The sequence below is a fragment of the Phaethon lepturus genome, unplaced genomic scaffold (genome assembly GCF_000687285.1).
Source record: "Phaethon lepturus isolate BGI_N335 unplaced genomic scaffold, ASM68728v1 scaffold47075, whole genome shotgun sequence".
Classification (NCBI taxonomy): domain Eukaryota; kingdom Metazoa; phylum Chordata; class Aves; order Phaethontiformes; family Phaethontidae; genus Phaethon; species Phaethon lepturus.
The window spans coordinates 1,159-18,321 of NW_010540682.1; the positions used below are offsets into that span (position 1 = coordinate 1,159).

A 17,163-nucleotide genomic window follows, 5' to 3' on the forward strand; every position below is an offset into this window, starting at 1 on the left:
TTGCCAACCCTTTATGGCAACCAGAATTATTAGCAGAAAGTCTCCCTCTCCTGTCCCTCTGTGTCCGTGCAGTGCCTAGCGCAGTGACACCCTGACCATGACTTGTTTTTCTTGGCCCTACTGTAATATAATGCTCAAAGAGGACGTGTTGTTTTAAGGCGTCTGCTGTAATTTGTTATTTCTGCTGTAATTTTGTCACACTGTGGTTTGCTGAATAGCTTTTTGATAACCAGTTAACACATGATTATAGAAAGGAATTAGTAGACTAAATTGTCATTTCCTTTCTCTAATGACCAGCTGCCCTTAGTCCAGTAACGCATCTTTGTGCCGGCTCTGCCTTGCAGGCTGGTGGAATAGATATTTTTTTATCTCTCCTGTAATTTTATCTGGTGCCAGACTATGACCGAGTGAGCAGAATAGTTGATGCAAGCTGTACAAAATTGAAATAATGGCCACACAGCTGAATTTCCCACCTCTGACGCCCTTGTTAGACATAAAAGGTGTGTCACCTGCTCTGTGGAAGATGTGTGTTGTCTTGCAATTTAGAAAGTACTTTCTCTTTTAAAATTCATGTTTTCTGTACTTGGGAAATGGCAAATTGAGACTGAAATATGACAAAATTGTAAATAACTGTTAATCCAGCTGCAACCCAGTAAGCTAAACCTGCACACCAGCAGCTTTTCTGCAGGGAGAAATGGAGTGACTCACAAACATACTGACGTCTTATTATAGGAAGAATTAAGAAACGAAACCTATTGATTTATAGTTTGCAACTGTTAAGTAACAAGAGCAAAAGTTGCTTTGTTTTATTATTCTCAGTGCTGTGTGTGAATGCGTGAAAATAATCTCCTGAGGCAATTGGCTTTCAGGGTAAAGCTATTGAGTCTGCAAGCTTCAAAACTGTTTGATACCATCTGTTGTATAAATGGAAGCTAATGGTCTCTCGCTGCTCTAAAAAAAAAAAAAGTTAAATCTAGAAGTTACCTAAGTGTTCATTACAAATTAATGGAGTATTATAAGACACTTTCATTATGTACAGTAGGACATTCTGACTTCAGAGTGAATTCCTTTGCGGGCCCAACTCTGAATCAATTTGTTCTGTATTAATTGGTGTGCTTCATAGATGTCTGTGTTGGTAACTCGTGACAGGAGTCAGCTTCTGTGTGTATAGAATTAAAACTTCAGGGCTCTTCTGTAAATTAAGCCTCAGATCAGCTGATGTTCCCGATGTGCTTTGGGACTCCTTTGGGTCAGTTATACTGAGATGGAAGAACATGGTTATGCAGAATGCTTAGGCAGTAGGTTCATGAAATAATGTAACTGCTGACTGAATTGTATGAATATTTATTAGATATAAATTTGGAGTGCTTTAGCTTTTTAAGCCCTTAGAGCCTGCAACACAGTTGTCTTTCTCTAGAACTGTTACATGGGAATGCATTTACAAAAGCATCATCGTTTCATAATTAAGCTGGTACAGTAAGGCAGTCAGGTGACTGCCTCTCAGGAGAATAATTAAATGGTTTGTGATGAAAACTGAGGATAAGTAAACTTGGTGTGAGTCAGAGCGAGTACAATCAAGTGATAAGAGCAAACTCACCCTGCAAATGCTTCATGTACACGGCACAGTTTTTGAGAGCTGCCTATGGCAAAGCTGTTGTATTGGTTTCTAACTTTGTCTCTCTTTTTTCCAGGCTGACCTAAACTGAGGTTTTTCTAAACATCATGGGAGAGATTAAAGTCTCTCCCGACTATAACTGGTTCAGAAGCACAGTTCCTCTTAAAAAGGTACGTACAGCTGTAATCGACTTGCGGGTGAAATGTCTCCTCTTGCTTTGCGGTGGGGGAGACGAGCCTGTTTGGTTAATGCAGAACAGTTGCGGCTGCGCTAGTGACCCGGCTTACTTCCCGAACTGTTGTCCCACGTGTCGTCTGAGTGTGTGAAGGCACCCTCTTTAATTTTCACATGCTTCTCAGAGGTCACTTCCACATGTGGTGAGGAGCAGCCTCATGTGGCTCACCTCGCTGTTGTGAGCCATGGCAGCAGTACCTGGCATCCTGATGCCAGCCGTGCCCGAGGAGGCAGCGCTGAGGAGATAGTGCGTGATGGGGACCGTGTGCGTGGCCTCTCGCAGAGCTGCCTGCGTGCGCTGCACCAAGGCAAGGCAGCTGACTCAACGGCTGTGTGGCCAGAGCAACTTCTGCCATTCCTACCCATTGTCCTCAGGCTGAAGCAGAGTGTCTGAAGGCAACTTCTCGGCAGTCGGGCTGCACGCAGGGTTCCCGAGAGGGGAAAAATGCCTTAGCCACAGTGGAAAAAAACAAACGGTTTCTTCCACAGTGGAAAAAAACAAACGGTTTCTTCCACTGTGTGTCCTTTAGATGTCTTCTGCTTAATCACACTGTCCAACCACTTTCCCCTCTTGCTTGGATTTCTCCACTTCCTTTCACTGAACCACAGGAGAGTGTTTGAGGTGCACAGTGCTCCAACTTCTGCTCTCTGTGCCGAGCAGCAGAGAGCATGGAGTGCAGTACTAGTACGTAGCTCCTGACCCGGGCTAGCTCTCACGTGTACCTTTGCAGATAAGGCTTGCTGGGGCTGTGGTTACAGGCCAGCCTGCAGCAGCAGCCCAGACTCCTGCCAGACTGAAGGACTGTCTTGCCTTTACTGTCTTGCCTGCTGCTCCTGCAAGCATGGTCGCTCATGTAACCATACACGCCAAGCAGAGTCAGTGACCTGTCTAGCTTGGGAGTGGTTTATAGTTTGTTTTTGGGCTAAGCTGACTTCCAGTTCGTTCAGTTCCCTAATCTGGATGGCTGTGTGGGCTGCAGGAACATGGGGATGCTGCTGACAGAAGAGGCAAGCGCAGTATTACGCCTTTCAACAGCAAGTCGGTTGCAGTTGGGCCACGCGAAAAGGACTGTGTCCTCAAACCAAAGGAATAACGCTTAAATGTGCCCAGCGTTATTTCCACTGAGTGGTGTGTCGCTTTCTCTAAGAAACTACATTTATGGAAGGGTTGTAGCACTTTTCATTCTGTGCTTCTCATTCATTTTTGCCAGTTTGTGTCTTCTGTAAATAAGAAAGAGCCATTGTGTTGACTATGCATGCTCTGTCTATGCTCTGGCTGCCCAGCTTCTTTCCATTTTCCGCCAGTACCAGATCTGCTGGGTCTATTTGTGCCATTGCCTCCAGGCAATGCCTCACCGGGTCAGCAAAGCCAGGAGACAGTATTTCAGTGGAAGGGCATGTGGGTGCTCTGAGGTGCTGCTTTATGGGCTTGCAGTATGGTACATGAAAGGAGCTGGAGGTTGTGGTTACAATGAAATGTATTGCTGCCGCTGCGGGGACTGTGACACGCTGCAGCTCGCTGCCAGGGGCCACTGCCTTCAGCTGCTGCTGACTACTCAGGATTTCATAAACGGGGACACGTGTGAGCTGAAGCTGCTGGTGACCTTCAGGCTAGGGAATACCTTACCCTCTTGAATGATTCAGTCTACTCGGTGATGCCACAGTGGTGAATGTGGGGTATGAAGAAGGTAAACATTAACAAACTAATCTTGGTTTCTGGAGAGAGAGGAAAAAAAAAGGCACAATTTGAAGATGTAATTAATCTCTGAAGCAGTCTTTAGGAATACATTTGCTTGCATTATCCCCCCCCCAAAAGTATAGGCAAAGCATATGCAATATGAAGGGAGGAATGATTAACCATCATTACTGCTGGTAAGCATGTGTTGCTGCTGTCAGATCGACCTAAGGAAGCAGAGCCAGAGCTGTTTGTTTGAAAACTATCTGAGATGCTCTTCCTGACAGGAGCAGGAAACACACAGCTCCATCGTCCTTCCTGCTTTTGTCAGATCTAGGAAGTACAGCACAGAAAATAACATTTTTAAACTAAATTTTTAGCTTTGCCTGTGGGCCTCCCATTTGCATTGCATTCACCGCTTGCTGTCTTATCTAAGTCCTTCCTAAAAGCCTTCAGCAGAGAGCACCCTATCTCTGCTAAACTCAAGGGGGGAGTTCTGCCCCTTGTTTCAATGCAGTGCAGATTTTACCCTTTATGTAAACTGTAGGCGATCTTGATTTATTGGTCGGAACAAGAAAAAGGCTGGTGACTACCAAATCAGCAGTTAACCATCCCGATGTCTGCCTACGGAGTGCTTAGCCTTGTTTTGGAGCTGGAGTTAAACTGCCTGGTATGTGGCTAGAAGTCAAATAGAACAATTGTCTAAACCCATTGATTCATTATCTGGGCTCAAGGAAAGCCTCAGCCTCAGTTCCCTTCACATGAAATAACTTTGTTTTTCTGATTTCAAGCAATATGCTTCACCTTTGGAAATATTCCTAAAGGTAAACTTTGTAGTAGCCATCGACAGCCACCCTGAACTAATCTGACATTACCAATGGAATAACAGCTGAGAACAGCAAGGCCTGGACTCTGGAGTTGTGTGCAAAGGGTTGTTTTTTGGGGGGTTGGGACAGCTTTTGTACAAGGTTTATTTTTAAACATTTTCAGTGGTCTGGAAGCGCTGGTATGCAATTTTTTTTTTTTTTTTTCCTTAGAGACTTTACAGAACAACAGTATCATGTGATTTCTCACATGCTCCCAGAGCCTGAAATACTGGCTTTATTACAGTCAGATTTGTTAGTCAAGCAAATCTGATTTGTGATACGCTGTTCTCCTCTGATTCCCTCAGAAGCTTAACTGCTGTGATGGAAAAGCAAATTGTGCAAATTGTGCTTGCTATTCAAAAAGCTATAAAAATCTTGATACAGAGGAGATGAATTCCCGCTGTGCGATGCAGGGTTTCCCCAGAGGTTTGTGCTTGTTGATCTTACTGGGTTGTGGAGTGTTGAAAGAGCATCCTAAATATACAAAACAGTTTGCTGGTAGAACAGGCCCTGTAAAAAACAAGTCAGGCTCCAGCACTGCTAGAAAAGACCTTTATCTAATTCTTATACTTTTAAAGATACTAATTGTGCTAGGACTTCTAGCTTCTGCTCTGAGATGGGCACTGTATGAGAAACTGCTCATTAAGGATAGCAGCTCGCCTGTGAATCTGCTTCAGCCCGCCGCACGTCCTAGGCACTCCAGATGCTCCCGAGATGCTGCCAGGTGATGGAAGCATTTTTCTTTCCAGGTCAGCTTTGCAGTGCTGCTTCGGGAGTTGTGTGTGTCTCTTTCTGGCAGCTGGCTATAACTGTTTCAGATCAATAATTTGTGGTGTTAGCTGCTTAATTCAGTCGGCTTACATGTATCCAGGCCTGTAACATCTTTTGTCCAGTGAATGCAAATGTCGATGGTTGTTTAAAAAGCTGCCCCCGGGGCAGTGCTGGCTCTTCCAGCCTACGGCTGTTGTGCTTAGTACCTAGAACTGACCTCCTGGGTCTCTCCTGCGCTGTGGCACGGTGACTACTTTCCCAAGCATACTCTTCTGCGTGTGGAATATTGCATAAATCTCATCCTTTGGGGCACAGCCTTGCTCCTGCTGTGATTTATTTCTGCATGAGTTTTCAGATCCAGATGTACCATCGACTAAGGCTGTCTGTGTTGAAATCCAGAGCAAAGCATTGCAAACATCATTTAACAGCACTTCCTCAGAAAGGAAGAGGTATTTTTTTCTGGGTGTAATTTCTGAACTGCAGCCCCTCACTGTAACACCAACATAACTCGCTACTTTCAGCACTTGCAGTGTTCTCCAGTTGTCTGCAGAGGGATGAGCTCCCATAAGACACCACGTATTGTGCTGCCGCTGGCTGTGTGGTGCGGCGTTCGTTGTCCAGCTTATGTCAGGACACACAAAGCATTTGGTCTGACAGTTGCATGGCCACAGTTCTGTTTCCAGCAGCATTCACACAAACGTTGCAATTCCAGTTAGTAAACAGCCTCAGGGAAGAAAGCTATTGTGAAGAGGAGTAAAAAATGCTCTTGTTCAAAGGGGTCTTGAGTATTATATAATTTACTAGATGACAGAAGTTTTGTAGAAGCAATCCTGGAAGCTGGCTGAAGAACCTCATTTGTCTTGTGTGTTTCTTCTTTCCCCTGTGCCTCTCTTTTTCCAGATAATAGTAGATGATGATGACAGTAAAGTCTGGTCGCTGTATGATGCGGGACCTAGGAGCATTCGGTGCCCACTCATACTTCTCCCTCCTGTAAGTGGAACTGCAGATGTGTTTTTCCAGCAAATTTTGGCACTGACTGGATGGGGCTACAGAGTTATCGCTGTGAGTATTCTCGGTCCTGTGTCAAAGTTAGCATACTTGTTGCTCTAATCGGAGGTTGGACAATGAAGATGAACTCCTTAGTGTTGACTAAAGAGGGTCCACAAAAAAACTGATTCTAAGTTGTACTCCAGAGTATGGAGCGTGCAGATCCAGGCTGAAATCTGCTGTACGTTTATGGCAGCGTTTACCCAGAGCCTCGTGCACACACATCGTTAGCTCTGCGGTCTGTTTTCTCCCTTGTGTGCCCTGGACACCAGTCATCTTTGCCTCCAGCTGGATCTTTGTTAGCCATGGGGCAAGTGTTTGCGTTAGTTCAGGGTTTCTGTGTTTGCCTTAGGGATGGTGGATAACCTGGTTCTTAGCCTGCCTACCTGCAAAGTCACTCCTTAAAATCCTAACAGCGTGCTCTTTTGTGGCTTTTTAGCTCCTGAGCCAAACTGAAATGATTGATTTGTGTGAAAGTATTTTTGCTAAACAGTACGGCTTTAGGAGTACTGCTGTTTCTCTAGCAGCAGTTAATGATTTCTGTACCTGACAACTTTACATGCTATGAAATCGCTGAAAAATCGTTCCAGCCTCTCCGCCCCCTGATTACAGAATGAAGCAATGCTGCACTTTCCCCAGCCAACTTGCTGCAGTGCTTTTGGTTGTGTATTTTTGTGCAAGTGAGGAGGAGGTGTTCACACTCTCAGGCCACAGGGACCTTGCCGAGGAGCTTGAGCCTCATGACACAGGAGAGGCAGGTCACTGTCTTGAAACCTTTAATGCGAGAATTGGTATGACTTTCAAGCAGACAGCTGACAGGTACCGATCAGAAACTGGCTTTTTCTAACTTCTTATTATTTTAGTTGCAGTATCCAGTGTACTGGGATCACCTTGAGTTCTGTGATGGATTCAGAAAACTGTTAGACCACCTTCAGCTGGATAAAGTGAGTGCTCTGAGATGGAGAAGTGGATGTATAGTTGCAATAAAAAACAAATTTTGAAAGAGTCTCATTTACGAGCGAGTGTATAAAATATGACGCAGAAACATAGCCTATAAAGAGGCTGTGTTGCAATTTTACTTTTGAAACGAGTTTATTTTTGAAGGTGAATATCCTTGGAAATTGTCATACTTGGACTAAATTCAACTGCTGTTCTAGGTCTATTAAATTGTATTAACTAGTTTTTCATGAGATCCCATGGAAGTTATCCTTCCTAACTTATGCAATACAAAATACCACAGTAAAGTATCTTGGATTGGAACAGCTATTGAAGACAAGTGAAATGTTTGGCTTTTTTCTTAAGCTTGATGACCACACAGAAATTTGAACTGTGATCTGGAAATGTTTCCTTCTTTCAGTATTTGTCACACTTACATCATGCATAAAACTAGAAGCTGAATAGAAGAGTGATTCTTTTAAAAAATGGGTTATCGGGACACTGTAAAACTTGAATGACTTATTTTTGTCATGAAACATGCTTAGAGGTCATTTGTTTCACAAGTGTAACATGATCTGTTTTTTTGCCTTGAATTAGGTTCACCTTTTTGGAGCTTCTCTGGGAGGCTTTCTGGCTCAAAAATTTGCTGAATACACACACAAATCTCCCAGAGTTCAATCTCTGATTCTGTGTAATTCCTTTAGTGATACTTCTATCTTCAATCAGACATGGACAGCAAACAGGTAAGGAAGACTGAGACAAGCAATCAGATTCATGGCATTAACTGTTTTGCAATTAAATGTCACACTGATCTGGTTGGAGATGTGTCTGATCTGTTTCCAGCCTGGGTGAGGGAGGTGTGGGATGGAATACTTGTGACTTTTAAAGTTACGCGACAAGGAAAATGGACATTTTCACAATTGGAAATTTGTGGAATTTGACAGACTAGTCATCCTGTGACCCTCTGTGGATGAGTGGTCAGATTTAAGAACTCTGGTTGTTTTCTAGCAAAACCATTTAGAGTGAGAAAAGTGTTACCATGTTTAAAATACACTCTTGCAACATAAGACTAACAGCTTCCCAGAGCATTTCAAGCACCTAGCTGCCAGGTTTTCCATCTCTGTGCTCTTGAAACTTCTTCAGGACTTTATTTGAAGTTAAAGCGCAAAGTCAGTGCAAGGAAAGGGAATGCTTACAACAAAGCATCTTAATGTTGGAGTCCTGGGTGCTTGAAGATTGTTACGTCTTGTTTCTATTTTAGCTTTTGGCTGATGCCTGCTTTTATGCTGAAAAAAATTGTCCTTGGGAATTTTGCATCTGGTCCTCTAGATCCTGAAATGGCCGATGGGATTGATTTCATGGTGGACAGGGTAGGTAGCTGTGTACTCTAATGGCTGTGATGTCAATCTCTGTAGATTTACTTAGCAAGAGGCTGTAGATATTTCTGCTGCTTTCTTCATTTCCTTCCCCAGAAGGGAGGAGTAAGGAATGGATCCTTAGCAGGTGTTGACTGTCACAGCCCAGCAATTTAACTGATGCTGTGACCGTCTGCCTTACAGTTCTGTTTGTTTATGTGGGTCAGAAGCGAGGAAGTTAAATTGAGATGGAAGAGGAGAAAGTGCTGGGATACATCTAGAGGCCATGCTCTGGAGGCAGGAGCAGCTAATGGAACGTTCTAAGCATGTCTCATGCATTGGAATGATAATCTCCATCTGAAGTGCAGTCGTGGTTCCCTTTAAAACTAACTTCTCTCTGGCTGTATTGTTAATATTGCATTAAGTTCCTTATATTTCATTGCAGTGAAATGTGTTGTTAATCAGTATTTCTCTTTACTGAAAGCTGGAGAGTCTGGGCCAGAGTGAGCTCGCTTCAAGACTTACCCTCAACTGCCAGAACTCTTATGTAGAACCTCATAAAATTCGTGACATCCCTGTAACCATTATGGATGTAAGTTAATCTCAATGTAATCCTTTTATTTAAACACCTTGGCAGGTGGGGCCTGGATATTCTGTTAGCAACTTAATAAATATTTGCAGCATCTAACTTCATATTTAGATAAGCCCTCTACTGACTGGGCAACACCGTGGCTCTTCAGTCTTAAATTATGAATTAGATATTCTATGCAGTAACCCAGCCATATGGTTACGTATCGCAGCATTAGCTCTCTTGCTGTCAATGCCTAACGTGTTTGCTTGTTTTCCGTTTCACTAATGCTGTTCCACAGAGAAGCTGAGAATTGTTTCTAGGAGCAGCATATATCCAGTCTGATTTAATAAGCAAAATCCAATTAGATTCAGAACTAACTGCTGTGACTTGTTACGTAGGTGTTTGACCAAAGCGCACTTTCGACTGAAGCAAAAGAAGAAATGTATAAGCTTTATCCTAATGCCAGAAGAGCTCATCTCAAAACAGGGGGCAACTTCCCATATCTCTGCAGGAGTGCTGAGGTCAACCTTTATATTCAAGTGAGTCTCTGCATTCAAACCTGATCTACTAATGCGTATAGCCAGAGCTGCGGTAAGAGGCTCCTTTTCTGTACTTGCTTTTGTTTCCTAACTTGCTTGAGCTCTGTTCGCTCTGGCTCCCAGGCTGCTGATACAGAAGGGCAGGGCTGGGAGCAGCAATGTTCAGAGGGCTGGCTTTGGGAGTTTGGCTGTTGCCTGTTTCCTCTCTCCTTTCTCCAAACTCTTGTATTTCAGAGCCATGATTTCATCCTTACAAAAATTACTCAGAAGGAATGTTTCTCTTTTACCAGAACCTTATGCTTCTACACCTGTTTCAGTGTTATTTTCTGTGCCTGACAGATCCATTTACTGCAATTCCATGGTACCCGCTACGCAGCCATTGATCCCTCCATGGTCAGTGCAGAAGAGCTGGAAGTCCAAAAGATCAGTCTTCACGCCAGCAATGAGCAAGAAGAGCAGTAGGTTTTGGAGTGCCGGTGAAAATGAGGCATCGGTTTGGTGGTCTTCCTGTGTACAATCAACTGTTCCCACTCTGCCTTTTTCCTTGCATTTAGCCGATCATCACTGTGCGATTCCAACAGGATCAATAGTCAGTGAACTACCTGCAGATGGTAACTTCCAACAGTGTAATGGGATAGATCTGTTTAACTGTCAGTCTTTGAATTCAAGGAAGCATCTTTGACGACTACAGTTTTAAAAACAAAGACATTTTTGCTACCAAAGTCTTCACTATGCTGTTCTTAAGCAGAACAATATTTCTTTTTATATTTTTCACTCAGCTGTATATATTGCCACATGCAGATTGTGTACTTATAAGCTGACGTATATTTTTGTTGAGTATTTGGTTTAAAAGATGTTTAAGTGCCATTGTTGCCATCACTTACTTGCTTTGTATGTTGTGTTGTAAGTTAGTTTCTATTTGAAATAAAGCATTTGAATTTTTAACTCTCTTGCTGTTTAAAAATGGTTTTCAATAAAACTTCAATTTCAGTTAGTGTCTCTTGTTTTGACTACAGGAGGACAGAAGTGTAGCTTACCCCAGTCCTTGTTTGCCTCCACAGACACCTCTAGAAATTAAGAAAAACAGTACCTTTTGCGTGAATTCACCTCAAGCTTTAATTATAAGGTTGCATTGGTTTAGTTCTAAGTAAGAATTATGTAGTATTTTTTAATAAAGAATGACCAAGGTATAACTTGCAAATTTAAGGGTAAAATACAGATTTATTGAAATACAGACATTAGTTCCCCTTGAAACACTGTAAAAGATAAATGCAAAATATTACATGACAAATGGGTATTTAAGAAAACTGTATGTCCTTGTCAGAGGCTGTGTAGATAACCAATGACAATTCTTGCCTTATACTTTTCAAGCTGTAACCTAAGGATTAAAGAAGTTACCTATTTGATTTATAAAGAGCATCTGTATGTTAATGTACATCTATAAACAGTGTATGTTAATGTTCTCCCCTGAAACTTTTTGTGAAGAGCTGAAACAGTAATGATCACACAACCCTCGAGGTTCCAAAAGGACCAAGTGGTAGTGGTGACTCTTTAATTCCCACCCTAACAGGGAAGTTATGAACACATCTAAGACACAAGCAACAGGCATCCTTCCCAGCCCAAAGGTAAGTAAAGAACATTTCTGGAGGAAAAAAAAGGCTCTCCTCTCAGTAACTTAAAAAATTGACAATTTGGAATTTATATACAGAAATGTGATAGAAACGAGTTACAGTAACATAGTGTGTATTTCCTGATACTTGCCCCATGACAAGTGAGGCTCACCCACTGAGCTCTTACTACAGTACCCCGACCATGCGCAGTCGCTGATGAAAGTCTCCCTCCTGTGTGAAGAGGCATTTTAGACCACTGCCTTTTGCTGACACCCTTGCTTCACACCCAGAAGGAAGCAGCAGCGATGCCAGCCTTTTCTGACAAGTTGCAGCTGCCTTCTAAGTGGTAGCAGAGCATGTGTCTTTCCTGCAGCTCCAAGACAGGCTGAGGATGCATCAGCTGAAGGAATGACTGGTGCCCTCCTGGTGTTACATTGCTATGCACTTCCGTGGAGAGGCAGAGTCTGCATTTGCTTTTTTCCGAATGCTTTCTGTAAAAAGAGAGAATGTTCTGCTGCACAGAAAGTATAAAGCCATGGCAGGATGTGTTCATTTATCAAAATAAAAGGGAAGAGAAACAAATGACGTGTAATGGTAGCAAGGGGGCAGGGCAGGGTACTTTCCAGCATCTGTGTGACTTGGCTTTCCTCTGCATGTTTTGTCTAACAGAATTCAGGTAATGCTCACTGTGCATTATTTGAAGGAAGACAAAAGTATTACCTGCTAAATCTCTTCTTCCAATCCCCACAAGGCCTTCGTACAATCCCTTGATTGGATTTTCTCCTGCTGTGATCACGCCATGGAGCCAGATAAGCAACATTCTGTGGCCATGCTCCCTGTAACTTTTAGTACCTGGCAAGATCAAACCACAAATGAAATCCTGCGCCTACAGCGCACGGCCCTGACCGCAGCAGGTTTCTGAATTGGTGGGTTTGGACACCCCTCCCTCCTCTTTGGATTTTACTAGAGCTCTGTACTTTTTGCTCTAAAGTACAGTTTAGCTTAATTCCTAGTTGTGCTGTGATTGCTAAATTAATGTTAAACTTAGTCGAATGGGCCATGAATGAGCTTGGGCTTGTCAGACATCCTTTCACGGCAATACAGAATTTCTGCCTTCAGAGCACAGCTTAGCTCCTTGCTGGCACCATGCAAACTACAGGAGTCCTTAGAGAACCGAACCAGTGGTGATGCGTTTCTGACACTTGTAACCTGCTTCTGCTAGCCTCTCTCTTAAGTTCTAAATGGGACTTCACTGCCACCTTCGTTCAGCTCCTTAAAAGAAAAAAAATAAAACCTGCAAGTTTCTTCTGTCTTACAGAACAAGAATCATAGCAAGAACTCACAGGTCTGCCAAATGCCTCAGAAGGAATGAGCAATGAACCGCTAACCCCCATGCTTGTGTGCTTTACTCCTAGCCAAATTCCAGTGTGTAGATGACACCACAGCCATTAAAAATGGGATTTTTAACCTAATCTGTTGGTTGTGTCAAATAAGCCAGCTGGTTTTCTTCATGCTTTGCTATTATTGCAGACTTATCTCCTAGAAACACAGTCCAAGTGAAGGAAGGAAAATATGTAGGCAGTGTTTTATACCTGTCCATTGTTGCTCAATGGCCCTAATGTGGGCATCAGTGAATTTCCAGTAATGTGCCAGCTTCTTCCATTCACCAGGTTTGAGGTACTTAGTAGCTAATCTCCACATTACTGAGCGAATGTGCTGTGTTTCCAGCCTGTGATCTTGCTTAAAGGTCAAGTGCTTTGCCACCCAGGAGTCGGAGTCACTGTTCATATTGTCCTGCAAAGCCAGAAGAGGGGTTTCAGTTGGGATGCTGCAGAGGTACCTGTCATTCTGCAGCCTCCCACACCCTCAGCTCTGCAGGCTGCTGTGAGTTCATTCTGGCACAGCACATTTTTTTTATTCTCTTTATTCTCTCGTTTCACTCTGTTCTAATCATGCGTGTTAACAAACACTGTTAAGAGCAGCTTTGCTGTGGAAGCCCATGTGGATCACAATTTGCATTTCTACAGCGCCTTTTATCTGTGGCTTGTATGCAGAATCATTTAATTAAATCTCTTTGCTCCCCTGCAACATAGGCACGTGCTTGCCTCCTTTATATGCCAGACTGCAAAGAGGCTAAATGACTTTCCCTAGGGCTGTGCAGGAAGCCCAGGCAAGGGCCTGACACACACGGCATTGCTCCTGAAGCTGTGCCTGAGCCACAAGCATATGCTTTCCTTTTCTGCCTTTTCTTTCCCCACTAGAGCACTGTCTTTCCTGGTACGGGAGGATGCCCAAAGTCTCACGAAGACGCAACGGATGTGGCGTTTGGCTGGACTTTCAGCACGGCCTCTGCTCAGATTGGTTTGGGCACAGGCTGGGGGTAGGCCGGGTTTCAGATGGGGGAGTGGGGCTGAGCAGCTGCGCCTTGCACTCGGGGCCATGGAGGGAGAGAGACTGCTGGGCCACACTGGGAAACAGAGGGGGAATGGCCCCAGCTGTGGGGAAGTCTGAGCAGGAAGCTGGTTGTATGACTCCAAGAACTGATCGCTCTGCTCTCAAGAGGTGTCTCCCCACGTCCCATCTGGTGACCTTGGACCAAGCATTTTCCTGCTCAGTACTTCAGTTTCTCCTTCTGGGAAAAGGAACTAATGCTAAGGAACTAATCCCACTCCCTTCAACACGGCTTTGGGAACAGCTGCCAAAGGATCTTTAAGAACCCCTGTTCCCTTCAGCACAGCCTGGGGTTTTTAACAACAGAGGCTTTTTTAGGTAAGGAAAACCTTAAGTAGATGTTGTTGGCATGTTGAGGATTTTTGTTTTTCTTAAGAAAGGTGATGAAAGTAGAGGTCAGGCTGTCCCAGGATGTCCTGTATTTCTTTTCCTTTTGACAACTGGTAATGTGGAGTCTCAATGGAGAGGGTAAAGCTACATCTGCCCTGGAAAGCGCAGGGGATAGTGGTGTAAGCTCCTCACCTTTTCCCATTTGTAAAACCGATCGGCTTTGATAATCATGTCCGCCAAGTTGATGTGATTGCCTCGGGCGGCAACATCCAGAGATGTTTTCCCTTGCTGAAATTGTAAGGGGAAAAATGAGCTGGAAAAGACCTTGCATGCTTAGGAGGCGCAATCTCCATGCCCACCCAGCAGCCTGTAGTAGCAGGCAGCATGGCCTATTGAGCAATGCACCCAGCTGGGATGAAGGACCCCTATTCTCCACCTGTAGACACCCTGGATGTGAGCTAGCTTTGAGCTACTGCATGCAGGGCATGGGGAGTCATTTTCTAGGCTCTGCAGCATCTCCTCTGCTGCCACAGGGGATCTGCCCGTTTGGCTGTAGCGGCGGGGAAAGCATCCTGTAACCCACAGTGGATGGCACGGTGCTTTCAGGCTCCCAGCAAGATGGGTGCAGCCATCAAAGAACAAATTCAGCACCACAATCCAAGGCGTTTATAGCCTTTTGCACAGCAGGTTTGCTGACACATGAAACTGAAGTGATTTATACAACCTCATTAATTTTATAGGTTCCACACACACATGATTAGAAAAGGTCCCCTAGGAGAAGCACAGGCTGATGGGACTATGAAAATGTACCTATGCTCCTTACGTGAACATCATTTTGAATTGGGTGGGGAGCAGATTTGTATTTACGTCTAAAAGCATATAGCAGAAAGGAACGAGATTTGGAATTGCATGAAGGAAAGCGAGCCAGCCCAGCTACCAGGCATGCCGGTCAGAACGATTCTAGCCTCAGATGTGAGCAGAAACCCAATTTGACACAGAAAAGTGTGAATGTGTTCTCTGTACTGAGGCTCACTGCAGTTCCACAAACTGCTGGGAGGTAGCAAACATTCACTGCAGCTGAAGGCCACTCCAGCCAGGTGCCTTCGAATCTGTGTGTGCTTTAACCCTCTGCAAATGACAGACACTACAGTAATCTCTGCCCAAGCCCCCTTCAGCATTTTCCAGGCAGGTACCACACTTTCAGGCTGCACACAACCTGCCTGATTCCTCTAGAATTCCTTTTGTTCATTTAATTAGAGGGAAAAAGCCCTGGACACTGGTGCCAGATCTATACCAACCAGATATTTTTAACCTATAAAATATGTATGCTGTAATTCTCAATTCTCTTATTTATCATTATTTGAGAAGATCTTTGCTATTAACGTGCATGATATCAGAAGTAGAAGGAACTAGAACAATTTTGACAAGAAAAGCTTGCTCATTGTGTGAACCGTTTTCTACCTTCTTAAGAACCAGTCACTTTCCTGGAAAACACATCAAAATAACCTACTTAGCAGTGTTTCAAGGCCTTATCCCTGGAAATACCCAGATTTTAATATTATTACAAGCCTTTCTTGACAATTACAAAAAACAATGGCAAAGACCATCCATATTTTCCCTTCACAACCCGACAGAATCTAATCAACCCATGGAGATGTTCACCTTGTCTGTTAGCTTCAGATTAACTCCTGCAATGAGAATCATCTCGGCAATGTCCTGCCTGCCATGCTCCGCAGCGATGTGGAGTGAGGTCTGCTGCCTCTGCAGGAGGGTGAAAGGACTAAATTTCAGAGAGGGACAAGTGTGAGGCTGGAAGGATAAGACAGAACAATACCAGGAGGAAGCACTGTAAAAACACTGTCAGCTCTGCCCTCCTCTCCCCTCTACCCCTTTTTAAATGGTGGTCCAAACACCCTCCTACCTCAAACTGGAGCTGGGTTCCTCAGGCTGAGCAGAACTGGTCTGTCCCTGTCCCAGCACCAGCACTGGGAAGCCTCCCTGATCATATTTCATTTAAAGAAGGAACCTCTTCAGTTCCATACAGCCCCCTAGGGTCAATTATAGGAATATATTATTTCTTGTTATTTAAACAATTTCTGCAGGCAGATAGTTTGGCCACAGGAGGAAAGGACCTGTGCCAATTCTTTGTTCCTGGGACACACGGCCAGGCTAATCTGTATGCACTGTAAACTGTATGCACCTTGGGACTGTTTAATGGGAACATCTAAAAATCAAACACAAAATGTGGCAATTTTATGGTGTCATTTGGAGAGATCATCACTACAGGAATGAAGGTTAACTGAAATATTACAAACAAAAAAGCTATACAAAGCCTCTCATTCACAAAAGTACAATTTGGTGAGACAACCGCTACCTCCAGGCTTGCCTCCCATTCTCAGCCCCCTAAATATCTTCTGGCCTGAAATTTCTTCCACCTGCTTCCAGCAGGGAGGAGAGAGCCTGACTATGCAATGTTGCTGTACACAGGTTCCAGGGACATGGCACAGCCCACGTGCTGAACGCCATCAAATGATTACCTCACTGCAACACTCAGAATCATTTCACAGGTTTCATGTTTCCTACGTTGCGCTTCCAGGTTTTCCCCATTTTAAATCACTCCTCTCTAATCCTGTCCCCAAGGTGATCAAATCCCCCATGAAATGGGTTCACATTTCAAAGACAAAGAACAGGAGCTGCAGTCTTACATTATCTGGAATGTCAAGGTCACACTCTGCATCAATGAAGAGCTTCACCATGGCTGGGAAGTTCTGCAGTACCGCAATGTGCGTCGCTGATGCGTTTTGCTGTGGAAAGAAGACCCTGTGCTCAGGAATAGCTTAGCTCATGGCACCGAAAGAAGCTTGCCATGCCCAGCATGTCTTATTCTAAGACAGCTGCCAGCCTGGACGGGGGGCGGACTGGGGATACTGTCCCATAAACACAGACCCCACAGCAGCACTGGTCCTTGCAGAGCTCTTTGTGCTCTTGAACAGCTCCACAAACTGGCTTTGCCTTTTTGTAAGTGATGAGAGCATTGAGCAGGGCTTACATGATTAACAGCGTCTGTGTGGATTCCCGCGTCCATGAGGATCCTGGCTATCTCCTCATAGCCATGCAGTGCTGCGTAATGAAGGCAGTTCATCTTCTTCTGAGAGGCACATCG

The 17,163-nt window shown here is 44.1% G+C and overlaps 2 protein-coding genes across 4 annotated transcripts in view; one reads left to right on the top strand and one right to left on the bottom strand.

Annotated features, from left to right (window-relative positions):
• The first annotated feature begins 1,687 nt into the window (after window positions 1-1,687).
• Window positions 1,688-10,599, top strand: SPG21 (spastic paraplegia 21 (autosomal recessive, Mast syndrome)). 3 transcript variants are annotated; one of them, XM_010287508.1, is made up of 8 exons: window positions 1,688-1,785; window positions 6,062-6,223; window positions 7,072-7,152; window positions 7,742-7,887; window positions 8,406-8,514; window positions 8,984-9,091; window positions 9,469-9,609; window positions 9,949-10,599. In XM_010287508.1, exons 1-8 carry the CDS (start codon window positions 1,723-1,725, stop codon window positions 10,069-10,071), a joined length of 933 nt encoding a protein of 310 aa, XP_010285810.1. In that variant the 5' UTR covers window positions 1,688-1,722; the 3' UTR covers window positions 10,072-10,599. The 3 variants fall into 3 exon arrangements, with proteins under 3 accessions (XP_010285810.1, XP_010285812.1, XP_010285811.1); XM_010287510.1 differs by lacking the exon at window positions 9,469-9,609 and having other exon boundaries at window positions 9,949-10,556; XM_010287509.1 differs by lacking the exon at window positions 7,072-7,152 and having other exon boundaries at window positions 1,723-1,785.
• A 1,049-nt stretch (window positions 10,600-11,648) lies between these two features.
• Window positions 11,649-17,163, bottom strand: part of ANKDD1A (ankyrin repeat and death domain containing 1A) — a 10,751-nt gene continuing 5,236 nt past the window's right edge. Inside the window, exons 8-14 of the mRNA XM_010287511.1 lie at window positions 17,050-17,148; window positions 16,706-16,804; window positions 15,663-15,761; window positions 14,193-14,288; window positions 12,812-13,013; window positions 11,940-12,071; window positions 11,649-11,710 (exon numbers count right to left, since the gene is read on the bottom strand). Coding sequence (XP_010285813.1) covers window positions 11,649-11,710; window positions 11,940-12,071; window positions 12,812-13,013; window positions 14,193-14,288; window positions 15,663-15,761; window positions 16,706-16,804; window positions 17,050-17,148 — 789 coding nt within the window. The remainder of the gene's footprint in view (window positions 11,711-11,939; window positions 12,072-12,811; window positions 13,014-14,192; window positions 14,289-15,662; window positions 15,762-16,705; window positions 16,805-17,049; window positions 17,149-17,163) is intronic.